General features: G+C 50.8%; 2 protein-coding genes across 2 annotated transcripts; one reads left to right on the top strand and one right to left on the bottom strand.

Annotated features, from left to right (window-relative positions):
- The first annotated feature begins 73 nt into the window (after positions 1 to 73).
- On the top strand, positions 74 to 14580 carry CCT3 (chaperonin containing TCP1 subunit 3). The gene is made up of 14 exons (XM_040333857.1): positions 74 to 207; positions 2141 to 2202; positions 2279 to 2329; positions 3474 to 3536; positions 4498 to 4594; positions 4740 to 4857; positions 5271 to 5457; positions 6539 to 6688; positions 6779 to 6911; positions 8341 to 8422; positions 8511 to 8691; positions 9679 to 9924; positions 11743 to 11874; positions 14210 to 14580. The coding sequence occupies exons 1-14, from the start codon at positions 180 to 182 to the stop codon at positions 14309 to 14311; spliced, it is 1632 nt and encodes a 543-aa protein (XP_040189791.1). The 5' UTR covers positions 74 to 179; the 3' UTR covers positions 14312 to 14580.
- Positions 14581 to 21272: 6692 nt separating this feature from the next.
- PEX11B (peroxisomal biogenesis factor 11 beta) lies at positions 21273 to 26232 on the bottom strand. Its single transcript, XM_040333928.1, has 4 exons — positions 26087 to 26232; positions 25235 to 25350; positions 24841 to 25042; positions 21273 to 22314 (listed from the first exon to the last, which is right to left on the bottom strand). Exons 1-4 carry the CDS (start codon positions 26140 to 26142, stop codon positions 21948 to 21950), a joined length of 741 nt encoding a protein of 246 aa, XP_040189862.1. The 5' UTR covers positions 26143 to 26232; the 3' UTR covers positions 21273 to 21947.
- Between the last annotated feature and the right edge of the window lie 364 nt (positions 26233 to 26596).

Raw genomic sequence — 26596 nt, 5'->3', positions numbered from 1 at the left:
GCCCTGGTGGCCCCGCCCTTCGGCAGGGGATTGGCGGAGGCGCGCCGGCGGCGGGTGTGATTGGCTGAGACGCCGGAGCTGCGCAGTTAGTGTGCGCTCAGGAGGAGGCGGCTCAGCGTTTTTTCTTTCTCCAGAAGATTCTCCGCGCCGATCCCTGAATCTTCCGAATCTCCGCCACCATGATGGGCCGCCCGGTACTCGTGCTTAGTGAGTGTCCGCCCTATGGGGCCCCTGATATACCCCGGGGGCCCTGTGCTGTGGGGGAGGGGTGAGAAGGCCCCGGCCAGGGTTGTCATGACTGGGCACTGTGTATGACATGGAGGAGGGGCCCCTGAGGGCCACAGTGATAGACAAAGAGTGGTGTTATCATTGTGGGCCCCTGTCCTCATAAAGAGGGGTGCCATAAGTGTGGGTAGGTCGTTATCATAATGAATGAGGGGCCCCTGAGCACAGGGGGTGGGGCTTATAAATGAGGGGCCCCTAGACAGGGCAGGTAGGTGCCAACATAGTTGAAGAGGGGCCACAGGAAAGGGGGGGAGGGGTGGCATAAATGTGGGGCCACTATCACATACAAGTGATGGAATCGGTAATGTGGGGCCCCTGAGGGCCTCTATTTACAGGTAAGTGGCATCATAATTCAGGGGCCACAGTGGCAGACACGGAGTGTTATCATTGGGGGGGCCCCTGAGGGCCTTTGTCCATATACAGAGGGGTGCAATAAATGTGGGTAGGTCATAATGAATGAGGGGCCCCTAAGGGCCAGGGGGTGAGGCTTATACACGAGGGGCCCCTAAGGGCCAGGGGGTGAATCTTATACACGAGGGGCCCCTAAGTGCCAGGGGGTGAGGCTTATACACGAGGGGCCCCTAAGGGCCAGGGGGTGAGGCTTATACACCTGGGGGCCGTAAGGGCCAGGGGGTGAGGCTTATACACGAGGGGGCCCCTAAGGGCCAGGGGGTGAGGCTTATACACCCGGGGACCTGTAAGGGCCAGGGGGTGGGGCTTATACACGAGGGGGCCCGTAAGGGCCTGGGGGTGAGGCTTATACACGAGGGGCCCCTAAGGGCCAGGGGGTGAGGCTTATACACGAGGGGGCCCGTAAGGGCCAGGGGGTGAGGCTTATACACGAGGGGCCCGTAAGGGCCAGGGGGTGAGGCTTATACACGAGGGACCCCTATGGACCCGGGGTGGGTATTATACATAGACAGGGCAGGGAGGTGCCAACATAGGTGATGGGTCCCCTAAAGGCCACAGGAAAGAGGGTGGGGTCATAAATATGGGGCCCCTATACACAGCAGGGGGGGCGGCGGCATCGTAACTGAGGTGCCCCTGAGGGCTGAAGTGTAAATGCAGAGTCATTGTGGGGCTCCTAAAGGCCACGGTACCGAGCAAGTGAGACGCATAATTGGGGGTGGGGCCTATACATGACGGGCCCCTGGACAGGGCCGGTAGGTGCCAACATAGTTGATTGGACCCCCTGAGGGTCACAGGAAAGGGGGTGGCATAAATGTCACATTTAAGTGGAGTCAATGTGGGGCCCCTGAGGCCCACTATACACATCAGGTGGGCGGCATCATAACTGAGGGCCACAGGGGTGGTGTAAATAGGGAGGGGTTGTCACTGTACAACAAAGGAAGGGGCAGAGTAAATAATATGGGGCCACTGTGTAGCGCAGGTGGGCGGCATCCTAATTAAGGGCCCCTAGCAAAGCAGGGGCTGGTATAAATGGGGGGGGGGTGGGGTCCTTGTACAATGTGGGGCCCCTGTGCCTTATAATTGAGGGGCCCCTAAGGGTCAGAAGGAAGGGAGGGGTCACTATACAACAAGCAAAGTGGTAGAATCAGTAATGTGGGGCCCCTGGGTGGTCTTTTATAATTGAGGGGCCCCAGGGAAAGGCAGGAGTGGTATACATCTAGGCTTCACAGCACACTAATGGAAGGGGTGGAGTCATTAATGTGGGTCCCCTGAGGGCCACACTGTTTAGGTCTCTGTGTGGGTGGGGGCAGGTCCTGTCACAAGTGTGTGTGGCCCCTGAGTGCCCCTGTATAGATGTGGGGCCCTTGAGGTGGCACAGTACAGGGATCGGTGTTATGAATGAGGGGGGCATTGATGGCGTCTCACTGACAGTCTCGTATTTCAGGTCAGAATGTAAGGAGGGAGTCCGGCAGGAAGGTCCAGACCGGGAACATCAATGCGGCCAAGGTAATCCTCTGTCTGTTGTCCACCGTCCAATCACTGCTAACCGTACGTGTCCTGACTGTGTGTGTCCTCTCCACAGACCATCGCCGACATCATCCGCACCTGCCTGGGGCCCCGCGCCATGATGAAGGTAAGGGCTACGTGTCTGGAGGGAGATCTCTGCGGAGAAGCCTCTGCGTCATATTGCCTGTTGATCCCCCCCAGTAGATCTGTTATTATTCCACTTCCTGTAGCAGTGACAACGCTGTTCCTTCTGCAGTGAAATCGCACAGCAGCGTTGTCACCCTGCAGATGGGAGGAGTGTAATATTACATCCACTGGGGGGATGGACATCACCGTGCGCTAAATATGCTGAGCGGGGCTGTGGGAGGGGCTCAGCATGCCACACCCACTACAGGAGGGACGACGACGACGACGAGACCAGTCACTCTGCACAAGGGGAAGAGCGAGCGCTGTGGGAGGGCCCATCATGCCACACCCACTACAGGAGGGGGAGGAGACCTGTCACTCTGCACAAGGGGAGAGAGCACAGCATGCCACACCCACTACAGGATGGGGAGGAGACAAGACCAGTCACTCTGTGGGAGGGGCCCATTATGCCACACCCACTACAGGAGGAGCGGAGACAAAACAAGTCTCTCTGTACAAGGGGAAGAGTGAGCGATGTGGGAGGGGCCCAGCATGCCACACCCACTACAGGAGGGGGAGGAGACCAGTCACTCTGCACAAGGGGAGAGAGCACAGCATGCCACACCCACTACAGGATGGGGAGGAGACAAGACCAGTCACTCTGTGGGAGGGGCCCATTATGCCACACCCACTACAGGAGGAGCGGAGACAAAACAAGTCTCTCTGTACAAGGGGAAGAGTGAGCGATGTGGGAGGGGCCCATCATGCCACACCCAGTACAGGAGGGGGTGGAGACCAGACCAGTCACTTTGCACAAGGGGAAGAGAGAGCGCTGTGGGAGGGGCCCATCATGCCACACCCACTACAGGAGGGACGGAGACAAAACCAGTCTCTGCGCAAGGAGAGAAAGAGCTGCAGTGATTGGTCTGTAGTACAGGAAGCTACAATTAGTGTCACATCGCTGTCACTTATCCCAGGAGGCTGTAGGAGCGCACAGCGCCGGGGGGGGGTTGGCCTGCAGTGTGTCATCGGGGGGAGGGGCTGCACTCGGAGGACCTCTTCATCAGTCATGTCACCTGGGCAGCACTGACAGTTTGATTTCTGTTTTTTTTATCAGGTAATGATGTTTTTGTATTTCCTTTCAGATGTTGTTGGATCCGATGGGCGGGATTGTAATGACCAACGACGGGAATGCCATCCTCCGAGAGGTGAGTGTTGTCTATAAACACGTCGCACCCCGCCCCCTTGTTTGATGTTCAACCAAATCTCCACATTCCTCTCCTACATGTTGTGTTAGAAAATTACAACATTATGTATCATTTTTTTTAAAGCAGAGACCTTGTAGAATAAAATGGTGGGTGTTACACGGTATTTACTTAACGTTTTATTTTTTATTTTAATATTTTTATATACATTTTTTAACTCGCAATTTTTGGGGGAAAAAATACGCTTTAATGAATTATAAATTTTAGTGCACACGCAATATAATCATTCTCTTCCTTTTCTTTTCCTCCTGTTTTTTTCTTTCCTTTACTTTTTTTCTTTTCTCCTTTTTTTTTCTTTTCTCCTTTTTTTTTCTTTTCTCCTTTTTTTTTTCTTTTCTCCTTTTTTTTTCTTTTCTCCTTTTTTCGTCTTTCCTTTGCTTGTTTAAAGTGATCCAGTGGCTGTTTGGCCACAAGGATTGCTTTTTACATTAAAATGCAGTGTGTGGCTGGCAGTAAGATTCTGGTCTGATGTGTAGGTCGGGTATCATCCCGATTTTAACCACTGACGTGAATACTAAAGTCTGTTTTTCAGGGGTGAATCGGTTGCCCTTTATTTACCCCCCCCTGTCCTTTTATGAGCAGCGCTGAATAGCTGTCCAGCGATTGATTCGTTGGGTACACAAGAGACCCTGTACCCAGCTGATCCTGAAGGGGTGGGTACCATGTGATTGGTCATCACAGCGATCACATGGTACAATGCAGAATGCTGATCTCTCTTCCCATTACAGGGGAAGGAGAGATCAGAACTTATGAATGGATCAGCGGTTGCAGATGCTGATAGAGATGGGGGAGGGTGGGCGGGGGGTTCGATGTGTGTGTGTGTGTCCCCCCCCCCCCCCCCCTTCTATTACACATACATGTCCTCCTATAAGAAGGGTCCTACATTTTTCTCTCTCCATTGTAGATCCAGGTGCAGCACCCGGCCGCCAAATCCATGATCGAGATCAGCCGTACCCAGGACGAGGAGGTGGGAGACGGGACCACATCTGTCATCATTCTGGGTGAGGAGAACGGACATACTTTGAGGTTTTAGGGACAAGATACGGGGGGGGGGGGGGAGCATAGGGTACAGGGAGGATGAGATGGAAGGATGAGGGGGGGGGGGGGTGTATATATTTATTTTGAGCCTGTGCTCTGTCTTTGCAGCTGGAGAGATGCTTTCCGTGGCTGAGCAATTCCTGGAGCAGCAGATGCACCCGACTATTATTATCAGCGCTTACCGCAAGGCCCTGGATGACATGATCAGCACTCTGAAGGAGATCAGGTACGCAGGAGGAACACTGCGACATTGCGGCGGACAAATCTCACACAAAGTGATACTTTTTGGGGACCAGTAACACCAATACAGTGATCAGTGCTAAAAAAGAAAAAATGCACTGTCACTGTATAAATGAGACTGACGGGGAAGGGGTTAACACCAGGGGTCTCTGTCTCTATCTCTCTGTCTCTATCTCTCTGTGTCTCTCTCTGTGTCTGTGTCTCTGTCTGTGTGTCACTCACTCACTCACACACACACACACACACACACACACACACACACACATTTTAATGCACACGTGTCACAGGAAGTGAGGGGAAATTTCCCTAGTGGGGTCAGAGAAAGTTTAACTTTCCCCCCCATTCTGTGTAAAACCAAAGTCCTCCACTCATATTTTTCCATTCCCCCTCCCCCCACAGCACCCCCGTGGACACCAACGACCGAGAACTGATGCTGAAGATCATCAACAGCGCCATCAACACCAAGGCCATCAAGCGCTGGGCGGACATGGCCTGCAACATCGCCCTGGACGCCGTCAAGACCGTAGAGCTGGAGGAGAACGGACGCAAGGAAATCGACATCAAGAAGTACGCCAAGGTGGAGAAGGTCAGTGCTGAGCGGAGAGATCCTTCAATTCACTCGTTTATCTGGATTCACCCACCTGAGCCAAGTTCCTTTGGGGGTTTTTTTTTTTCCTCTATGGGCGGAGAGATCGACATCACTTGGGTCAGGTGGTACTTAGGAAGGCTGCGATTGGCTGATTTTTAAACTGACTAGTTATTGGTTAAGTCTTCATGACTTTTTTGTGGTGAACTGCCATCTGCATGAGAGAGACTCTCTCAGAATGAACAGGCTGCATGTGTCAGCAGGCCTCTTTCTTTCTTTTTCCATTATGATTGGTCCTCTACTATGATCTGTGATCTTGGCCCTCTACCGCAATCTGTGGTAAGCTGTGTCCGAAGGACACAGTGGTTACAAATCGTGCCAATGGGAGGCGCAGTTCCGGGAGGGTGTCCATGGCTGCCCTCTCGGTGCTGGAGAGCTGGCAGGGAAGTGATTAAACTAAAAGCACGCCGCCATCTGTGATTCTTTGGCCCTCTTGCCGCCATCTGTGATTCTTTGGCCCTCTTGCCGCCATCTGTGATTCGTTGGCCCTCTTGCCGCCATCTGTGATTCGTTGGCCCTCTTGCCGCCATCTGTGATTCTTTGGCCCTCTTGCCGCCATCTGTGATTCTTTGGCCCTCTTGCCGCCATCTGTGATTCGTTGGCCCTCTTGCCGCCATCTGTGATTCGTTGGCCCTCTTGCCGCCATCTGTGATTCGTTGGCCCTCTTGCCGCCATCTGTGATTCGTTGGCCCTCTTGCCGCCATCTGTGATTTTTGTTGGCCCTCTTGCCGCCATCTGTGATTTTTGTTGGCCCTCTTGCCGCCATCTGTGGTCAGCTGTGTCCAAAGTGGTCACACAGCTTGCCCTGGGGGCCCGTAGGAGGCGTGGTCCCAGGAGGACGTCCATGGCTGCCCTCCCAGTACTGGAGCCGGCAGGGAATCGGTTAAACTAAAAGCTCGTCTAGGGCCCTCTACCTCCATAGGCAGTTTTAGTTTTTGTAAAGGTGAACTAACACTTTAAGCAAACTCCTTCCAATTCAGGTTTCCGCTCCAACATTTGTGTCGCCCTCTTGTGTCCGCAGATTCCAGGCGGCATCATCGAGGACTCTCAGGTTCTGCGCGGCGTCATGGTGAACAAAGACGTCACCCACCCCAAGATGAAGCGTCTGATCAAGAACCCGCGTATCGTCCTCCTGGACTGTAACCTGGAGTATAAGAAGGGAGAGAGCCAGGTGAGGGTCAGGCGGATGGCCGCGGTTAGCTTCCGGCGCGGCCTAACAACATTTGTAACGTTTTGTGTTTTTTGTCGCCCTTCCTGGTAGACGGAGATCGAGATCACCCGGGAGGAGGACTTCTCCCGAATCCTGCAGCTGGAGGAGGAGTACATCCAGCAGATCTGCGAGGACATCGTCAGACTGAAGCCGGATGTGGTCATCACCGAGAAGGGGATCTCCGGTGAGGAGGAGGCTGGGGGGGGGAGGGGTTGCACTTTTATCTAATACAAGACCCAGATGCCCACCTATTCTGCACTGGGCTAAAAAAGGGCAAATGTGATGCTTTAAAGCTGAACTTCACTCTTCTACAGGCGTACCAGCTTGGTAAAACGGCTTCCTCTGATTTCACTGCACACTGTGAGCTTCTCATAATGTGCATTTGAAGCTTCATCAAGTCAGAGTCCCTGCCTCACTTCCTGGCTGGAGGATGGAGGATTTCCAGCCTGACTGTACCCGCCCCTTTCATTAGAGCTGGGATAAGGGGGGTCCAGAAGCCCCAGACTCTATCCCATGGACTGATCCTGGCCCCGCCCCTTTCATCAGAGCTGGGATAGGGGGGGGGAGGGGACAGAAAGGGTATGTGTGCCACGACTGGTATTACTGATTGTTTCTGGCCCCGCCCCTTTCATCAAAGCCAGGATTAGAAGGGGGGGGGGGGGGGGCGCAGAAGGGACATGTGCCCCAGACTTGGTACCATGGACTGAATGTTCCTGGCCCGCCCCTTTCATCAGAGCTGGGATAAGGAAGGGGAGGGGGGCAGAAGGGACATGTGCCCCAGACTCAGTATTACTGACTGTTTCTGGCCCCGCCCCTTTCATCAAAGCCGGGATTAGAAGGGGGGTGGGGGACAGAAGGAGCATGTGCCCCAGACTCAGTATCATTGACCGTTCCTGTCCCTTTCATCAAAGGGGGGGGTGGGGGTGCAAAAGGGGCAGTATCATGGACTGGCCTTGCCCCTTTCATCATGGCTGTGATGAGGAAGGGGGGCAGAAGGGACATGTGCCCCAGACTCTGTATCACGGACTGACTGTTCCTGGCCCCACACTTTCATTATAGCTGATATAAGAAGGAGGGGGGGGGGCAGGAAGGGCATGTGCCACAGACTGTCATGGACTGACTCTTCCTGGCCCCACCCCGTTTGGATTTCAGTTCTCTCCATTACGGAGGTTCAGCATCACATGTGGGCGTTGTCTATGCAAATACAGCCTGCCTAGGAACGCCCACCCCTCCAGACTGATGCCCATCAAGGCATTTTTTTTTTTTTATATTTGCATAACTCCTCCCACTGCTTGCATCCCTGACTGAGGGCTCTTTAAGAGTACTGAGGCTGGGTTCTGTGATGTTTTTTCATCTCCCTGCTGGCTGCTCCTACCAGCCGTCGCCTACCTGAATTGCCTAGAGAAGCACAGAGCCCCAGTGATGTCATTGGGTGTTGAAAATGGGAAAAGCTTTATTTAAAAATGTAATTTATGTTAAAGGGGAGGAACCTGGTAAGGCAAGCCTATAAGCAGATTTAACTTCAGCTTTAAGTTGAATGTATATGTAATAGAGTTAATTTTCCTCAAAGAGTATTATTTGTCACATTACATATAATTCTGATCTTCTTTCAGATCTCGCTCAGCATTACCTGGTGAAAGCGAACATCACTGCCATCCGCAGAGTCCGCAAGACCGACAACAACCGGATAGCCAGGTACCCCCCCGTGCACAGCGATGGAGGCGGCACGCTTGGGTTACCCTTCCATACATGTCGATGATCACGCTGATTTTTTTATTCGCAGAGCCTGCGGAGCGCGCATCGCCAGCCGCACGGACGAGCTGCGGGAAGAGGACGTGGGGACTGGCGCCGGGCTTTTCGAGATCAAGAAGATCGGAGACGAGTACTTCACCTTCATCACAGAATGCAAGGACCCCAAGGCCTGCACCATCGTCCTGCGCGGGGCCAGCAAGGAGATCCTGGCTGTAAGTGACTCCCGGAGTTCTGTTTAGTAAATTGGAAAGGCTTGACTGCTCTGGTAATCATGTGACTGTGGTCACATGATGAGATGCCGATCCGACCGTGTACCAATCTTTAGTCTTTGACGGCTCCCCAGATTTTTGTGCATCCCACATCCCCTCCCACTGCTAGCAAAAGCAATCCAGCCGCTAGTTGGCCACTAGGATTGCTTTTACAAGAGAGCCAACCCTAAAATGCTACCATGGTGATGCCTGCAGCTGCAGGTATCACCCCAATATAGCTGCTTGAATGCCAACCACATACAGGTACATTGCTGGTCGGCAAGTGGTTTAAACTTTGGCACCCGAGCTATGGCCCTGGGACCACTGTATATCTGCAGTGGAAGATCTATGGGACTGCTGCCTCAGATTTGTTGACTGTCGCTACTGTACTGCTCGCTGGAGGGGGAAGCTGTCACTACTGTACTGCTCACTGTTCTCCTTGCTGGAGGGGGAAGCTGTATCAGACGACCTTCCGTGTAAGGAGCTCCCTGCTTCATCCCTTGTGTAGGTCTGTGCTTTCTCACTCGTTGGCCCTCTAGTCATCGGGAGGGGCAGCTATAAAACGAGGAAGCAAAGTCCTGCCTCTACCAATATGGCTGCCTTTCTCCTCACAGAACAAGTCATGGCCACTAGGAGATCAGCTGCTAGGAGACCGCAGACCATCCGTGGTGACATGTTGCTTGCCTTGTCTTCTGAGCACAGCTTCCACAGGATATAGGTCCTCCTAGACCAGGCATCTCAAACTGGTGGCCTTCCAGCTGTTGCAGAACTACAATTCCCATGAGGCATTGCAAGACCGACAGTTACAGGCATGATGGGACTTCTAGCTCTGCAACAGCTGGAGGGCTGCCAGTTTGAGACCCCCTGTCCTAGACTTCCAGGATATAAAATATTGGTGAATCCCATAGCTCGGATATTTTATGACTGACAGGGTGTGTGTTCTTCTTGCAGGAGGTGGAGAGGAACCTCCAGGACGCCATGCAGGTCTGCCGTAACGTAATGATCGACCCGTACCTGGTCCCAGGAGGCGGAGCATCAGAGATGGCCGTGGCACACATCCTCACCGAGAAGTCCAAGGTCATGACCGGGGTAGACCAGTGGCCGTACCGCGCCGTCTCCCATGCCCTGGAGGTCATTCCAAGGACGCTGATCCAGAATTGTGGAGCCAGCACCATCCGGGTGCTCACCTCTCTGAGGGTGAGGGTCTGCTGTGACTGCACACCAAACATTTAAGCTGCACTACATCTTCTCGTTCTTCTCCTTCTCCTCCTCCTTCCTTCCTTTCTTCCTTCCTTCTTCCTTCTTCTCTTTATCCTTCTTCTCCTTCTCTTTATCCTTCTCCTTCTATTTATCCTTCTCCTTCTTCTCTTTATCCTTCTTCTCTTTATCCTTCTTCTCTTTATCCTTCTTCTCCTTCTTCTCTTTATCCTTCTCGCTTTATTGGGTCACAGTCCAGCATGGCTCCGCCTACAAGATGCATTTCACTCAATAGGACACACCACAGGTGCAGCATCACAAGAAAGGCGGAGCTTGTATGCAAAATGGGGGGCGGATCATCTATTACCATTATTGTAGCACAGATCAACATAACCTATTTAATTGATCTGTGATAAATTAAATCTGATTAGCTACTATAGGCACGGTACACATCATTACTGCCTTGTTAAGTAAATATTTCACGCTGTATTTTTTTTTTTGTATTTTTTTATATATATATATATATATATATATATATATATATATATATATATATATATATATATATATATATATATATATATATATATATATATATATATATATATATATATATAATTTTTTTTTTATTGATAATAAAAAAAAAAAAAAACGACACTTTCACTGATTTTAGGATGCAGAGACGCTTGCAGCACAGCACTGGGCAGAGGAGTGGGGGCCGCCATAGTTAACAAGCTGGTTGGTTGCTCGGAAAAGTTATCGGAAAAATAACATTGTCAGTTCCCGCCCAACCCCACTCCCTGCCCCCCCCCCGCCTCATCTAGTTCTTTGCAGACTCCTCCTGTATGCCAGGTATGCTCTGCTAAGAGAATGATGGGGTGGAGGCATGGGTGTAGAATCTGCTCTTGTTCAACCCTGCCTGCCGGCAGCGCCTGCCCACCTCCTCTGATGTAGCTCCACACTTGCCCTCAGCTTATTTCCACGCGCCTAATGTGGGTGGAAATTTTGAGAGCGATAATAAAATATATATTATATAAATAAATATAATAGCAATATATAGTATTTAAATCTAAAAATTAAGTGTGCAATTGATCAAATTGCAACTTTGGAGCCCCAGTACAGGGCGAACCATTGGTGCTGGCTGGCCCAAACTTCTACCAGAGGTGGCCCAGGGTCTCCTCTTGGTGTCCCTGCACCCCACGGTTCCAGCACATGCTCCCTGCCAAACTGTCTTCAAGTGTAATCAATTTTATAGAACATGAAACTGTCCCATTTATTGTACAAAAGTATTAAATGGCCGCATCGTTTTGCTACAAGGGAAGATATTTGTAGAAGTTGAGCAATGCCAATTAAAAGGCTGCCTAAACATTTCTGCTTTGAGTCCAGCGTGGAACTAAACCCATCGATGTTTTTCTTGGGGGGGAAAAAAAAACTGTCACATTCCTGGCATGCCAGGTTGCGAACTGTCACATTTAGCTTGTGTTGTCAAACCATCCAATGGCCGTTTGTCTTTACTGATCACATGTGCAGCACCATGGCAGTTGAAACTTAGAGGCCAAGATGGCGGCTTCCTTGGCTGAAAAGGATAAGGAGGGTTTAGTTCCACTTTATGGGCACTGGGCACAGAATTTGGATATTGCCTGATCTTGTATTGCAGGGAAAAGAGGTTACATTAATTACTCAATGTATTTTGTTTTTGTTATTTTGGTGTGTGTGTGTGTGTGTGTGTGTGTTTGTTTGGTTTTGTTTTGTTTTTTTTATTTATTTATTTTTTCGGTTTTCGCAATTTCTCTGAAAGGTATTTGTGTTTTCTTAAAGGCGAAGCACACCCAGGAGGGCTGTCAGACTTGGGGTGTGGATGGAGAGGCCGGCGTCTTGGCTGACATGACGGATTTGGGAATCTGGGAGCCCCTGGCAGTGAAACTGCAAATTTATAAAACTGCAGTAGAGGTGAGTGGAGAAGACATTTTTATTTACACATGTAAGACACCTACAGAATACTGAACCATCTATATCCTTCTGTGCACCAGAGGAGCTTACACTCCTAATGTCCCCTCCCCCGCAGTCACACATAATTATACATTTATATAGCCCTGACCTGTACTGTACAGAGAAGAGCGAGCCAATCTCATCCGTCTCTGTAATGTAGGAAAAATGATTCGCACTCCAGTTTCCGCTTTTTAAAAAAAAAAAATCTTCATCTTTATTGACAAGCCACAGTGAAACAAATGCAGATGAAAACAGTTGACACGTTTCGGCCTATAAGGCCTAAGTCATCGGTTATGACTAAGGCCTTATAGGCTGAAACTTGTCAACTGTTTTCATCTGTGTTTGTTCACTGTGGCTTGTCAATAAAAATAACTTATTTTTTTTTTTAACCACGTACCGCCCAGCCTATAGCAAAATGACGGCCGTGCGGTGGTTCTGTCATATGACGTCCAACAGGATAACAGTCGCTGCGCGTATCAGGCTAACGCACCGATCTCGGTAAAAGCCTCCGACGGAGGCTCTTTACCATGTGTTCAGATGTATCTGATCACGATGTAAACAGGAAGAGCCGTTGATCGGCTTTTCCTCACTCACGTCTGACAGACACAAGTAGAGCTGAGCCGATTGGCTGCTCTCCTGACAAGGGGGTAGTCTGTGCTGATTATCAGCCCCCCCCCCCCCCCCTGTGGATGCCAATCCAGGACCACTGGAATACCACCATGTATGCCCCCCTAGACACCAGGGAAATGCCAATCTGTGCCCAGACAGCTGCCAATCAGTGTCCACCCACAGTGCCACCAGAGGGGAAAGGAAATGGCCGCTCCAGGTGGGAACCCAGATGAAGATCCTCCGTTGCAGACAACTCAGGTGCAGGCAATGCAGGAACAAAGATCGTCTCTGGACAGCCGCACTCTGAACAAATTGTAGCCTTTTATTAAAAGGACAGCACTACAAGTCACAGCAAAATAAAATCTGACCTCTGACGCGTTTCGCACTGAAACTAGTGCTTGGTCATAGCTATGACTAAGCACTAGTTTCAGTGTGAAACGCGCCAGTAGTCAGGTTTTATTTTATTTTGCTGTGACTTGTAGTGCTGTCCTTCTTTTAATAAAAGGCTACCATTTGTTCAGAGTGCCACCAGAGATGCATATCAATGCCCATCAGTGCCTCCCATAAGTACCCCTCATTGCAGCCTTTCAGTGCGACCCATGAGTACCCTTCAGTGCCACCTCAAAATGTTCTGTTTTTTTTGCTAAAAAAAAAAAAAGTGATCAAATACCACCAAAAGAAATCTCTATTTGTGGGAACAAAAATGATAAATATTCTGTTTATTGGATACGGTGTAGCATGACCGTGCAATTGTCATTTAAACAGCGACAGCGCAGAAAGCTGAAAATTGGCCTGGGCAGGAAGGTGGTAAGTGTCTGGTATTGAAGTGGTTAAAGAGCAACAACTGGAGTGCTGGATCACTTTTCCTTCCTTTTAGCCAGCGACACTGGATCGAGCACCCGGGAGCTCTGGTATCTGTGTTGTATGGGTAGTAGCACTGAATTTTCTGTTTATACATCAGTCTCTGTACCAGAAGAGCTTACAATCTAATGTTCCCTCCCCCCACAGTCCCACACTATTATTATACATTTATATAGCTCTGACATATACCGCAGCACTGTACAGGCATCACTGAGCCAACAACATCAGTCGCTGTAGCAGAGGAGCTTACAATCTAATTTTCCCTCCCCCACAGTCACACACTATTATTATCTGACATATACCGCAGCACTGTACAGGGATCACTGAGCCAACAACATCAGTCTCTGTACAGAGGAGCTTACACTCTAATGTCCCCTCCCCACAGTCACACACTATTAGTATTATACATCTATATATCCTCCCCCTCCCCCCCACGGTCACATCAGTCTCTGTACAGAGGAGCTTACAATCTAATTTTCCCTCCCCCACAGTCACACACTATTATTACCATCTGACATATACCGCGGCGCTGTACAGAGATCACTGAGCCAATCACATCAGTCTCTGTACAGAGGAGCTTACACTCTAATGTCCCCTCCCCCCCACAGTCACATCAGTCTCTGTACAGAGGAGCTTACACTCCAATGTCCCCTCCCCCCTACAGTCACATCAGTCTCTGTACAGAGACACTTACACTCTTAATATCTTTGTGTCGTATGATCATATAGGGGGAGATGAGTATAAAGTTCAGTGTTTCTGGTAAATAGAAAAGCGCACAGCGAGGAACATTTTTATGTGACTTTTTTGTCTCTCCCCCTTTTCACAGACCGCCATCTTACTTCTTCGCATCGACGACATCGTATCCGGACACAAGAGGAAGGGAGACGACCACGGCAGAGCACCGGCCCCAGACAATCCCCAGGAATGAGGGGGGGCAGTACGGGGCGCAGGTCACATGACTTGGCAGACCCACCTGGAGGCCGATGCGGCACTTGAGCAGACCACGCGGGCGGGCGTCCGACATTTCAGCACGTTCTCTAGATATACCCTGGTCCTGCAGGAGATGCTGTTTTTTTGTATTTATTTCTGTTCGAGAATACTGTTTGGGGTGGGGGAGGGGCACGGCGCTCGATGTGGGAGGTGCTTGATATACATTGCCACTCTCTACTCCTAATAAAACTTCTTCATTGGAATCCAGATTGACTCTGAGTTTTTTTGTGTCTTACTTTGTAGTCTGAATCGGGGTCTGTCTGATCAGAGGGGCAGTAATGACTAGACGTGTGCGTTTCTGTTCGTAACGAATGGATTATCGTACGAATTCGTTAGTATTCGAACATCCGAATAGCTGACAGTACAAAAATGCGAAAATTACGAATAAGCAAAATAACAAATTTATTTTTACAGTTTTACCTCACGTGTGGTTTGAATGGCGTTTACATATGTGGGCGGGACTTGCGTTTGTGTTCGCTTCTGAGCGCGAGCTACTGGGGATTGGGGCGTTTAAAAAAAAAAAAAATTATATATATATTTTCCGTTCATGGACGGACACAGCAGCCTTTGACCTTGGGGTTATCTGCTTCCTTCCAGGAGAGTTAGGCAGAAAAAAAAAGCACTTTAAGTGTTGACACTTTCCTCAGTGCAGCTCCTCCCAGGGGGCGTGGCCCCCCGGGTATAACCCACACCCTGCTCTAGCAGCCTCAGTTTTTCTCTGCCTAACGTCAGGAGAGGACAGGCACTCGAGAGTCCCGTACTCTGGAGATTTTTTTCGCTTTTTATTGTTTTGTTCCTGCATTTTTGGATCCTGAGATTCTTCTATCAACTGCCGACTGGGTGACAGGCTGGGTCTTAAATCTTGTAGTCCCCCCCATGTTCGACCATCGAGCGTGTGCTGGCCCTCGGCTAAGCTTTGGGTCGTCCACGACAGGCCCCATTGCTCCAGGGGCGGCCGGGGAACTTCATGTTCCAGGGCGCACATATGACCGGTCTCTCTGGCTTTTTCACAGTGTCTGGCCAACAGCCATGCCGTTAGTGGACGTTGGTTCTGTCTGGGATACCTCCAGCCGGTGGTCGCAGGACGGGTAAAAATGGTCCCTTGCTCAGGTAAGGTGGCATGGCTGGAATTTTCCCCTGGGAGGTCGACTGAGGGTTTGCCCTGCTTTCCTCTCTCCCTTATTCCCCGTTTGGGTAAGCGGCTGTGAGGGGGGGCCTTCTGGGGTCTCTATTACCATGGGACCGGTGTGTATAGCGGGGGCTGTGTGTGTTTTTACATACAGGTTTGTGTGTGCTGCGCTGGGTCACTATGGGTACACTCCTTGATACGCACTTTTGTGCAGGGGGTCCGGCATATGGCCCCTCCGGTGTGCCCTCCACTGCCCCCATGGGACTTGAATTTGGTCCTCTCGGTGCTTCAAACGCAGAGGTGATTAAATACCACCAAAAGAAAGCTCTATTTGTGGGGGGAAAAAAAGGACGCCTATTTTTGTTTGGGAGCCACGTCGCAGGACTGCGCAATTGTCAGTTAAATTGATGCAGTCCAGATTTGCAAAAAACGTCCGGGTCCTTTACCGGCATTTTGGTCTGGGTCTTAAGTGGTTAATATGGATTAGCCGCGTGTTGAAAATGAAACTAAAATACGAGATTGCGAATGACCGCGCCGCAATGTATTTACAAAAGTACAAAATTACGAATTCAGTATAAACGAAAATAAAACTGTTACGAAAATACGAACAGGAAAACTTGCGTCTTACGGAACGAGACGAAACAACGTTTTTTTTTTTTTGTTGTACACATGTCTAGTAATGGCTGCCACCAGTGTAAATGAGCCCTAAATGTCCTAATTTATGGTCATGTGACACTCTGGTCCAGAATCTCTTTCCTGTAAAGGTTAAAGGGGTTGCTTTTTTTTTTTTTTTTTTTTTTTTTTTTTTGAGGGGGGTCCATATTGCTGCCTGGGTGATGTGGACACTTCCTATTGGCTGTTCAGGCGTGGGCTCCTCTTAGGACCTAGGAGTTTAGCCGTAGATTGGTTGTAGGAGAAAGCTGTACGTACATCTCCACTGGACTCCATGGTTTGACCCAAAGATGGGGCACCATGCCTTCCCAAGACGGGGCACTGCTTACTCTCACTAGGGGGCAGTCCAGCCCCCCTAAAGTGTAAAGGACAGTAAACTGGCCCTTTTATTTAGAAAGTCTGGAGACCCCTGCTCTAGGACAGTGGTTCTCAACCACTGGGCAATGGCCTCCAGCAAACTAAGACTCGCTAACCATCTACAGTGCCTTCCAGCTCTCATAGTAGTGCCCCTTCAACCTACCACAGTGCCACCCAGCACCATGCAGTGCTCTCTAGCTTGCTGCAGAGCATCCAATCCCCCCCCCCAATAGTGCCCCCCAACTTTCAAAAGCATCACCCAGCTCCTGCAGGGGCCTACAGTCTACCACAGTGCCCCTGCAAACCCGCTGGGTCTGGAGAGGTGGCCAGGAGCTAAATCACCTTTTTCCTAAAAAGGTGAACTTTCCCTTTAACCACTTTCGTCCGCGCTTTAGCCGAATGATGGCTACAGCGCGGACCTGAATTTCCGGAAGGATGTCAATAGACGTTCTCCCCTTTGCACGCTCCCTGCACGCCGTGATCGCTGAGTCAGATGGGTGATCACAGGTCCCCGGCCCCTTACCACGTGATCAGCTGTCAGCCGATGACAGCTGATCACGTGATCTAAAAAAAAGCTTGGTAATTTTTTTTTTTTTTTTTTTTTCCCTCAAGCTGATAGCGTGAGGGGGAAAAAAAAGCAGATCACCAGCTAATGTGCAAGTGTCATCGATCCCGAAGAGGAAGGAGGCAAAATCTGCCTCATCTGTGCCCACAATTACCACCCACCAGTGCCACCTATCAATGTCCACCAGTGGTGCCAATCGCTGTCATCTAGCAGTGCTGCCTATCCGTGTAACCTACCAGTGCCACTTATCAAAGCCCACCATTGTAACCTATCAGTGCCCATCACTGTCACCTCTCAGTGTCACCTAGTAGTTCTGCCTATCAGTGCCACTTCTCAATGCTGCCTACCAGTGCTGATCAGTGCCATTTCTCAGTGCCCACCAGTGTAACCTACCAGTGCCCATCACTGCCACCTCTGTGTCACATCAGTGCCACTTCTCAGTGCCCATCACTGCCACCTCCCAATGTCACATCAGTGCTACCTACCAGTGCCCATCACTGCCACCTCTCAATGTCACATCAGTGCTACCTACTAGTGCTGATCAGTGCCCATCACTGCCACCTCTCAATGTCACATCAGTGCTACCTACCAGTGCTGATCAGTGCCCATCACTGCCACCTCTCAATGTCACATCAGTGCTACCTACCAGTGCTGATCAGTGCCCATCACTGCCACATCTCAATGTCACATCAGTGCCACTTCTCAGTGCCCATCAGTGTCACCTAGCAGTACAACCTACCAGTGCTGATCAGTGCCCACCCTTGCCGCCTTATCAGTGCAAATCAATGAAGAAGAAAAATTACCGGTTTGCAAAACTTTATAACAAAATATATATATTTTTTCTAAATTGGTCTTTTTAAAAAAAAATTAACAAAAACCGCAGAGGTGATCAAATACCACCAAAGGAAATCTATTTGTGGGGGAAAAAATATTATAAAAATTTAATTTGGGTACAGCGTTGTATGACCGCGAAAATGGTCATTCAAAGTGCATAAGCTTAAAAATGGTCACGGCAAGGAGGAGGGGTTTAAGTGCCCAGTAAGCAAGTGGTTAAACCCGCTAGAATTGTTACAATCTGATTGGATAGAAATGAATTGGACAGATTAGGAAGTTCCTTCTATTACAGAGATTGCATGGTCAGATTGGAATGTGTATGGTGATTTGGTGACCCTTAAAAAAAAACAAAAAAAAAAACACACAAGCCATATAAAAGAGGCAAATCTTTATTAGTAAACAGACGAGTCATTGGGGTTCGGATTATGTACAAAATTACAATAATACATTATATACAGCGGCTTCATCTCTGGTGTTAGATGGCGGACAAATTACAAGCATCAACACGTTTTATTTTTCCCTGGAATTAAAGGTTCCGTCCACCCCAAACAGTGATATTTCAGTTTAGGGGCGGAGTCTGTCACCTGCTGACGTGTGTCCAAGCTCCACCCCCCCACTTACAGTAATCCTATAGGATGCAGTGCAGGAAAGGGGGAGGGGTGAGCAAACTCCGACGCTTTGCTTCAATACAAGTAATTAACATTTAATGCGAAAAAATCAAGACATCAATAACAGTGACAACATGAATAATCAAACCGACCCCTGACCCCAAACAGGAAGTCCTCTCGTAGGTCTAGTAGACCCAAACTTTTTAACATCCTTCTTTTTTTTTTGTTGCATCTCCTCAACCCCTTTCAGAGACCTGGGTGACAACTCAAGAGTGCAACTGTAAGACAAGGACAGAGCGTTGTCACCCGATAAAATGCACCCCAAGGGTTGGCTGCCTGGCATTTCTCAGGGCGGGTTTCCCCCGATGGTGACAACAGTGGTGGGCCATGTCTGTGTAATGTGTACTGAAACAACCCCTTGCAGGTGCCTTCAGAAGCCTGGGTGACAACTCTAAAATGCAAGTGTGAGACCAGACGTAGCATTGTCACCCTAGGAAATGCACTCCAGCGATAGCTGCATGGCATTTCTCAGGGTGGGTTTCCCCCGATGGTGACAATAGCGGACCACGCCCGTGTAATGTGTACTGAAACAACCCCTTGCAGTTGCCTTCAGAAACCTGGGTGACAACTCAAGAGTGCAACTGTAAGACAAGGACAGGGCTACCCGATAAAATGCACCCCAAGTGTTGGCTGAATAGCATTTCTCAGAGTGAGTTTCCCCACCGATGGTGACAACAATGGACCATGTCCGGGTAATGTGTGCTGAAACAACCCTTCAGAAGCCTGGGTGACAACTCTAAAGTGCAACTGTGAGACCAGACGTAGCGTTGTCACCCTATGAAATGCACTCCAGCGATAGCAGACCATGTCTGTGTAATGTGGTTAAAGGGGTTGTAAAGGTGTAAATTTTTTTCCCCTAAATAGCTTCCTTTACCTTGGTGGGGTCACAAGATGCCAGTGGGCTGGGGGGTCTCAAGGCTCCAGCTCAGTTCTCAGGATGCCAGTGGGGGGGGGGGGTCTCAAGGCTTCAGCAAAGTTATGAGAAGAACATTTGGGGTCATGGGATGCCAGTGGGGGGGTGTGTGTGTCTTAGGTTGTCAGTGAACGGGGGGATGGGGGGGGGTCCTAAGGCTTCAGCCAAGTTCTTGGGAACAAGGGACATTGGTGGGGTCTCAACCGATTTCTTATAACATTTGGGGGTCACAAGACGACAGTGGGTGGGGGGGGTCTCAATGCTTCAGCCAAGTTATCAGAAGAACTTTGGGGTCACAAGATGCCAGTGAAGAGGGGGTCTCAGATTGTCAGTGAACTGGAGGGCGGGGGGGGGGGGGGGTCTCAAGGCTTCAGCCAAGTCCTCAGAAAAACATTTGGGTTTTCAGGATGCCAGTGGGGGGGGGGGGGGGTCTCAAGGCTTCAGCCAAGTTATCAGAAGAACTTTGGGGGTCACAGGATGCCAGTGGAGGGGGGGTCACAGGTTGTCAGTGAACTGGAGGGTGGGGGGGCTCAAGGCTTCAGCCAAGTCCTCAGAAGAACATTTGGGTTCTCGGGATGCCAGTGGGGGAGGTCTCAAGGCTTCAGCCAAGTTCTCAGAAGAACGTTTGGGGTCACAGGATGCCAGTGGAGGGTCTCAGGTTGTCAGTGAACGGGAGGGGGGTCTCAAGGCTTCAGCTTCAACCAAGTACTTTGGAACGAGGGACAATGAGGTGGTCTCAAGGTTTCAGCAGAGTTCTTAGAAGAGGTGGTTTAAGAACTCGGCTGAAACCTTGAGAAGAACATTTGGGGTAACAAGATGCCAGTGGAGGGTCTCAGGATGTCAAGTGGGTGGGGGGTCTCCAGGCTTCAACCAAGTTTTTGGAAGAACTTATGAGAACAATTGTCACCAGTTGGGTCTCATAGTTTCACCCCAAATTCTTAGAAGAACTTATGGAAACAAAAGGACACTGGTGGGGGTCTCAAGGGTTCAAGTAAGTCCTCAGAAGAACGTTTTGGGGTCACGGGATGCCAGTGGGGGGAGGGGGGTCTCAGGTTGTCAGTAAACGTGGGGGGGGGGGGGGGCTCAAGGCTTCAGCTTTAACCAAGTTCTTGGGAACAAGGGACACTGAGGTGGTCTCTAGGTTTCAGCTGAACATTTGAGGTCATAAGATACAAGTGGAGGGTCTCAGGATGTCAGTGGACGGGGGGGGGGGGAATCTCAAGGCTTCAGCTTCAACCAAGTTCTTGGGAACAAGGGGCACTGCTGCGGTGTCAAGATTTCAACCGAGTCCTTAGAACCTTTGGGGGGGTCAGAAGATGACAGTGGGCTGGGGGGGGTCTCAAGGCTTCAGCCAAGTTCTCAGAAGAACATCTGGGTTCTCAGGAGGCCAGTGGCTTCAACCAAGTTCTTGGAAGAACTTATGAGAACAATTGTCACCAGTTGGGTCTCATTGTTTCACCTCAATTCTTAGAAGAACGTTTGGGGTTACGAGATGCCAGTAGGGGTCTCAGGATGCCAGTGTGGGGGGGTCTCAAGATTTCAAGCAAGTTCTCAGAAGAACATTTGGGGTCATGGGATGCCAGTGGGGGGGGGGGTCTCAAGATTTCAAGCAAGTTCTCAGAAGAACATTTGGGGTCATGGGATGCCAGTGGGGGGGGGGGGGGGGTCTCAAGATTTCAAGCAAGTTCTCAGAAGAACATTTGGGGTCATGGGATGCCAGTGGAGGGGGGGGGGGGGCTCGAGGCTTCAGCCAAGTTCTTGGAAGAACATATGAAAACAAAAGGACACTGGTGGGGGGGTCTCACGATTTCAAGTAAGTCCTCAGAAGAACATTTGGGCTCTCAGGATGCCAGTGTGGGGGGTTCTCAGGATGCCAGTGTGGGGGGTTCTCAGGATGCCAGTGTGGGGGGGTTCTCAGGATGCCAGTGTGGGGGGTTCTCAGGATGCCAGTGTGGGGGGTTCTCAGGATGCCAGTGTGGGGGGTCTGAAAATTTCAAGCAAGTTCTCAGAAGAACATTTGGGCTCTCAGGATGCCAGTGTGGGGGCTCTCAAGATGCCAGTGTGGGGGTTCTCAAGATGCCAGTAGGGGTCTCAGGATACCAGTGTGGGGGGGGGTCTCAAGATTTTAAGCAAGTTCTCAGAAGAACATTTGGGGTCATGGGTTGCCAGTGGGGGGGGGGGGGTCTCAAGGCTCCAGCCAAGTTCTCAGAAGAACGTTTGGGGTCATGGGTTGCCAGTGGGGGGGGGTCTCAAGGCTCCAGCCAAGTTCTCAGAAGAACGTTTGGGGTCATGGGATGCCAGTGGGGGGTCTCAAGGCTCCAGCCAAGTTCTCAGAAGAACATTTGGGGTCATGGGTTGCCAGTGGGGGGGGGTCTCAAGGCTCTAGCCAAGTTCTCAGAAGAACGTTTGGGGTCATGGGTTGCCAGTGGGGGGGTCTCAAGGCTTCAGCTTCAGCCAGGGGTGGAGGATGCTCAGGATGGACAGTATGGAGGACGTCAGGCCGCACAGCCCCACAAAGCCCGGGTTGGTCTTGTAAAGGCCCAGCTTGTCCAGAGGGATAAACAGGTCACAGGTGTTCTTGGCCAGGTCGAGCAGGAGAGGAGGGTTGCTGCGGAGGACGTGTACAAGGAGGCGGAGTTGGAGGACCACCACCTGGCGGTGGGAGGGGCTCCCACGAGAGACCACCCCGTTCTCAGCAGCCAGTCTGGAGGAGGAACGCTTGCCCCCAGTTTCGGCCTCCATCAGGAGTTTGAGCTCGTAGAGGTCCCGGCTGAGGTTCATGATGAGCGAAAACAAGTAATACCTGCAGAGGGGACAAAGATTGTGTGACTGCAGAGGACATTCACTGTACAGCCCAAAGAGTCCGTCACCTGACCATGACACCTATGGAGTCCCCCCCCCCTTACATTGGTGGTCAGTGAGGGGCCCCAGTAACATCTCCTCTTACATTGGTGGTCACTGGGGAGCCCCAGTAACATCTCCTCTTACATTGGTGGTCAGTGAGGAGCGCCAGTAACATCCCCTCTTACATTGGTGGTCAGTGAGGAGCGCTAGTAACATCTCCCCTTACATTGGTGGTCAGTGAGGAGCTCCAGTAACATCTCCCCTTACATTGGTGGTCACTGGGGAGCCCCGGTAACATCTCCTCTTACATTGGTGGTCAGTGAGGAGCCCCGGTAACATCCCCTCTTACATTGGTGGTCAGTGAGGAGCCCCGGTAACATCTCCTCTTACATTGGTGGTCAGTGAGGAGCCCCGGTAACATCTCCTCTTACATTGGTGGTCAGTGAGGAGCGCCAGTAACATCTCCCCTTACATTGGTGGTCAGTGAGGAGCTCCAGTAACATCTCCTCTTACATTGGTGGTCAGTGAGGAGCCCCAGTAACATCTCCTCTTACATTGGTGGTCAGAAAGGATCCCCAGTACCATCTCCTCTTACATTGGTGGTCAGTGAGGGGGCCCCAGTAACATCTCCTCTTACATTGGGGGTCAGTGAGGAGCCCCAGTAACATCTCCTCTTACATTGGGGGTCAGTGAGGAGCCCCAGTAACATCTCCTCTTACATTGGTGGTCAGTGAGGAGCCCAAGTAACATTTCCTCTTACATTGGTGGTCAGTGAGGAGCCCCGGTAACATCTCCTCTTACATTGGTGGTCAGTGAGGAGCCCCAGTAACATCTCCTCTTACATTGGTGGTCAGTGAGGAGCCCCGGTAACATCTCCTCTTACATTGGTGGTCAGTGAGGAGCCCCAGTAACATCTCCTCTTACATTGGTGGTCAGTGAGGAGCCCCAGTAACTTCCCCTCTTACATTGGTGGTCAGTGAGGGGCCCGGTAACATCTTCCCTTACATTGGTGGTCAGTGAGGAGCCCCAGTAACATCTCCCCTTACATTGGTGGTCAGTGAGGAGCCCCAGTAACTTCCCCTCTTACATTGGTGGTCAGTGAGGGGCCCAGTAACATCTCCCCTTACATTGGTGGTCAGTGAGGAGCCCCAGTAACATCTCCTCTTAGATTGGTGGTCAGTGAGGGGGCCCCAGTAACATCTCCTCTTACATTGGTGGTCAGTGAGGGGCCCCAGTAACTTCCCCTCTTACATTGGTGGTCAGTGAGGAGCCCCGGTAACATCTCCCCTTACATTGGTGGTCAGTGAGGAGCTCCAGTAACATCTCCTCTTACATTGGTGGTCAGTGAGGAGCCCCAGTAACATCTCCTCTTACATTGGTGGTCAGTGAGGGGGCCCCAGTAACATCTCCTCTTACATTGGGGGTCAGTGAGGAGCCCCAGTAACATCTCCTCTTACATTGGGGGTCAGTGAGGAGCCCCAGTAACATCTCCTCTTACATTGGTGGTCAGTGAGGAGCCCCGGTAACATCTCCTCTTACATTGGTGGTCAGTGAGGAGCCCCGGTAACATCTCCTCTTACATTGGTGGTCAGTGAGGAGCCCCAGTAACATCTCCTCTTACATTGGTGGTCAGTGAGGAGCCCCAGTAACATCTCCCCTTACATTGGTGGTCAGTGAGGAGCCCCAGTAACATCTCCTCTTACATTGGTGGTCAGTGAGGAGCCCCAGTAACTTCCCCTCTTACATTGGTGGTCAGTGAGGAGCCCCAGTAACATCTCCTCTTACATTGGTGGTCAGTGAGGAGCCCCAGTAACATCTCCTCTTAGATTGGTGGTCAGTGAGGAGCCCCAGTAACTTCCCCTCTTACATTGGTGGTCAGTGAGGGGCCCAGTAACATCTCCTCTTACATTGGTGGTCAGTGAGGGGGCCCAGTAACATCTCCTCTTACATTGGTGGTCAGTGAGGAGCCCCAGTAACATCTCCTCTTACATTGGTGGTCAGTGAGGGGCCCCAGTAACTTCTCCTCTTACATAGGTGGTCAGTGAGGAGCCCCAGTAACATCTCCTCTTACATTGGTGGTCAGTGAGGGGGCCCCAGTAACATCTCCTCTTACATTGGTGGTCAGTGAGGGGGCCCCAGTAACATCCCCTCTTACATTGGTGGTCAGTGGAGCCCCGGTAACATCTCCTCTTACATTGGTGGTCAGTGAGGAGCCCCAGTAACATCCCCTCTTACATTGGTGGTCAGTGAGGAGCCCAGTAACATCTCCCCTTACATTGGGGGTCAGTGAGGAGCCCAGTAATATCTCCTCTTACATTGGTGGTCAGTGAGGGGGCCCCAGTAACATCTCCTCTTACATTGGTGGTCAGTGAGGAGCCCCAGTAACATCTCCTCTTACATTGGTGGTCAGCGAGGAGCCCCAGACCGGAAGTCACATGCCCCAGTGTGAACGTTTGGAAGGAGGCCGGGGGAAGGGAGGGCTCACCTGAAGGACCTCTGACTCCACTTCTCCTGGTCCATTTCCCGCGACAACCCCGTCTTCCCCAGCCACAGGATGTTGTCGCAGGCGAAGTACATGGCGCGGTTCAGGTGGCTCACCGTGATGCAGAACCGCAAGACGACGTCCGATAGGTGGATGGCCCGCTTGGCCGACTCCAAGGCGTCCACCGAGTTCCCCAACCGAAACACTAGGGGGGGGACAAAGAGCGCGCTAGTGACCCCCAACTTGTATATATGTTTAACCTGGTTCCCCCTCCCCCATCAACATGATAATGATATTACTAAAAATAACTTTTCCCTCTTCATTAGAGATCTTATTTTAGATCCGGTGATGTCATCACTGGGTCTCTGTGCAACTCAGTTGCTCGTGCGCCACTTACGTTTCCGGCTGAGGCTAAAGTGCGCCTCCAGCTGTTTGAGGGCGGTGACGAACTCCGCGCCGGCTCCATTCTTCTGCAGCGTGTACCCGAGCAACGTGCAGGCGTACTGTGCGGCTCTAGGAGAAAAACAAAGACAAATGTGAGCGATGATGATGGCAGCAGCACCGCAACCGACCCCTCCCCTCCCCCCCTAAATAATGAGTGCCCAGACCTGCAGGAGGTCACCAAGAATCTGACCTCGTCCCGGCATTGAGATCATACATTCCCCCAAAGGGTCCTCATAGTTAACATGGTGACTTGTCCCCTCCCCTGAGGAGCAGGAGGCGGGTCACTGCCCAGGAGGAGGAGCTCTAACAAAGATTTTTAAAAGGCACACTTCATTTTTTTAATTTTTTTACAAAAATGCAATAAACACCCCATCAAAAAAAAATGCTTGCATAGAAGTCTGCAGATGATGGGGCTTGTACTCTTTATGGTCCCTTTAATTACACAGGAAATCTGCAGGAAGAGCTATAGCAAGGCATGCTGGGACCTGTAGTCCACCACCCCCCTTATCTCCCCCAATATATGCTGGGACCTGTAGTCCACCACCCCCCTTATCTCCCCCAATATATGCTGGGACCTGTAGTCCACCACCCCCTTTATCTCCCCCAATATATGCTGGAACCTGTAGTCCACCACCCCCTTCACCCCCCCCCCCCCAAGGTATGCTGGGACCTGTAGTGAACCCCCCCCCTCCAAGCTTGCTGTCACTTATATTCCCTCCCCCTCCAGGGCTGTCAGGGTCATGCTGGGCCTTGCAGTCCCCCTTTCAAACTGCGGTCAGTGCTCTGGGCGGCACAGAGGAGTCACCTGATGATCCGCTCCTTGGCCTGGCTCTGGCTGCTGAACCTCACCCAGGCGTCCATGTGTGCCCTACTCCCCGCTCAGGGTGTAAAGATCACTCAATGCCGCACTTCCGGGTGTAGCACGGGTCACTTCCGGGTGTAGTACGAGTCCCTTCCGGGTGTAGCACATCTTACTTCCGGGTGTATTCAGGTGGGTCACGTCCTGGTGTAGTGAGGGGGCGTGGCCGGGAAGGAACCTCTCCCCCACATCGCACAGCTCGGCCAGTCAGCAGCATCATGTTACCGAGAAGACCACGCCTACTTTATGTAGCTGCCACTCCCTAGTCCCGCCCCCTTGTCTTGACTGACAGCTCAATATTACAATGTAATGTGTTATCACATTTATGACATTATAATAATATTTATTGATTCACATTTATTATATTCTGATTTATTTTCACTTATCGCATCACATTAAACTATTACATTATTTATCACATTACGTTTATTATTTATATATTTTTTTTTGCATGAT

Source organism: Rana temporaria, chromosome 13 (genome assembly GCF_905171775.1).
Source record: "Rana temporaria chromosome 13, aRanTem1.1, whole genome shotgun sequence".
In the NCBI taxonomy this organism is placed as follows: Eukaryota; Metazoa; Chordata; class Amphibia; order Anura; family Ranidae; genus Rana; species Rana temporaria.
Note: the sequence above shows the minus strand (reverse complement) of the source record. Positions and strands in the feature narration are given on the sequence as shown.

Excerpts from the sequence above, each read along its gene's own strand:
- PEX11B (XM_040333928.1), bottom strand. The coding sequence starts at position 26,142 with ATGGACGCCTGGGTGAGGTTCAGCAGCCAGAGCCAGGCCAAGGAGCGG. Across the intron at positions 25,043-25,234 it reads CTTTAGCCTCAGCCGGAAAC|TGTTTCGGTTGGGGAACTCG; the intron begins GTAAGTGGCGCA and ends TCCCCCCCCTAG. Across the intron at positions 22,315-24,840 it reads TGGAGTCAGAGGTCCTTCAG|GTATTACTTGTTTTCGCTCA; the intron begins GTGAGCCCTCCC and ends TCCCCTCTGCAG.
- CCT3 (XM_040333857.1), top strand. The coding sequence starts at position 180 with ATGATGGGCCGCCCGGTACTCGTGCTTA. Across the intron at positions 4,595-4,739 it reads CACATCTGTCATCATTCTGG|CTGGAGAGATGCTTTCCGTG; the intron begins GTGAGGAGAACG and ends CTGTCTTTGCAG. Across the intron at positions 6,912-8,340 it reads CACCGAGAAGGGGATCTCCG|ATCTCGCTCAGCATTACCTG; the intron begins GTGAGGAGGAGG and ends ATCTTCTTTCAG.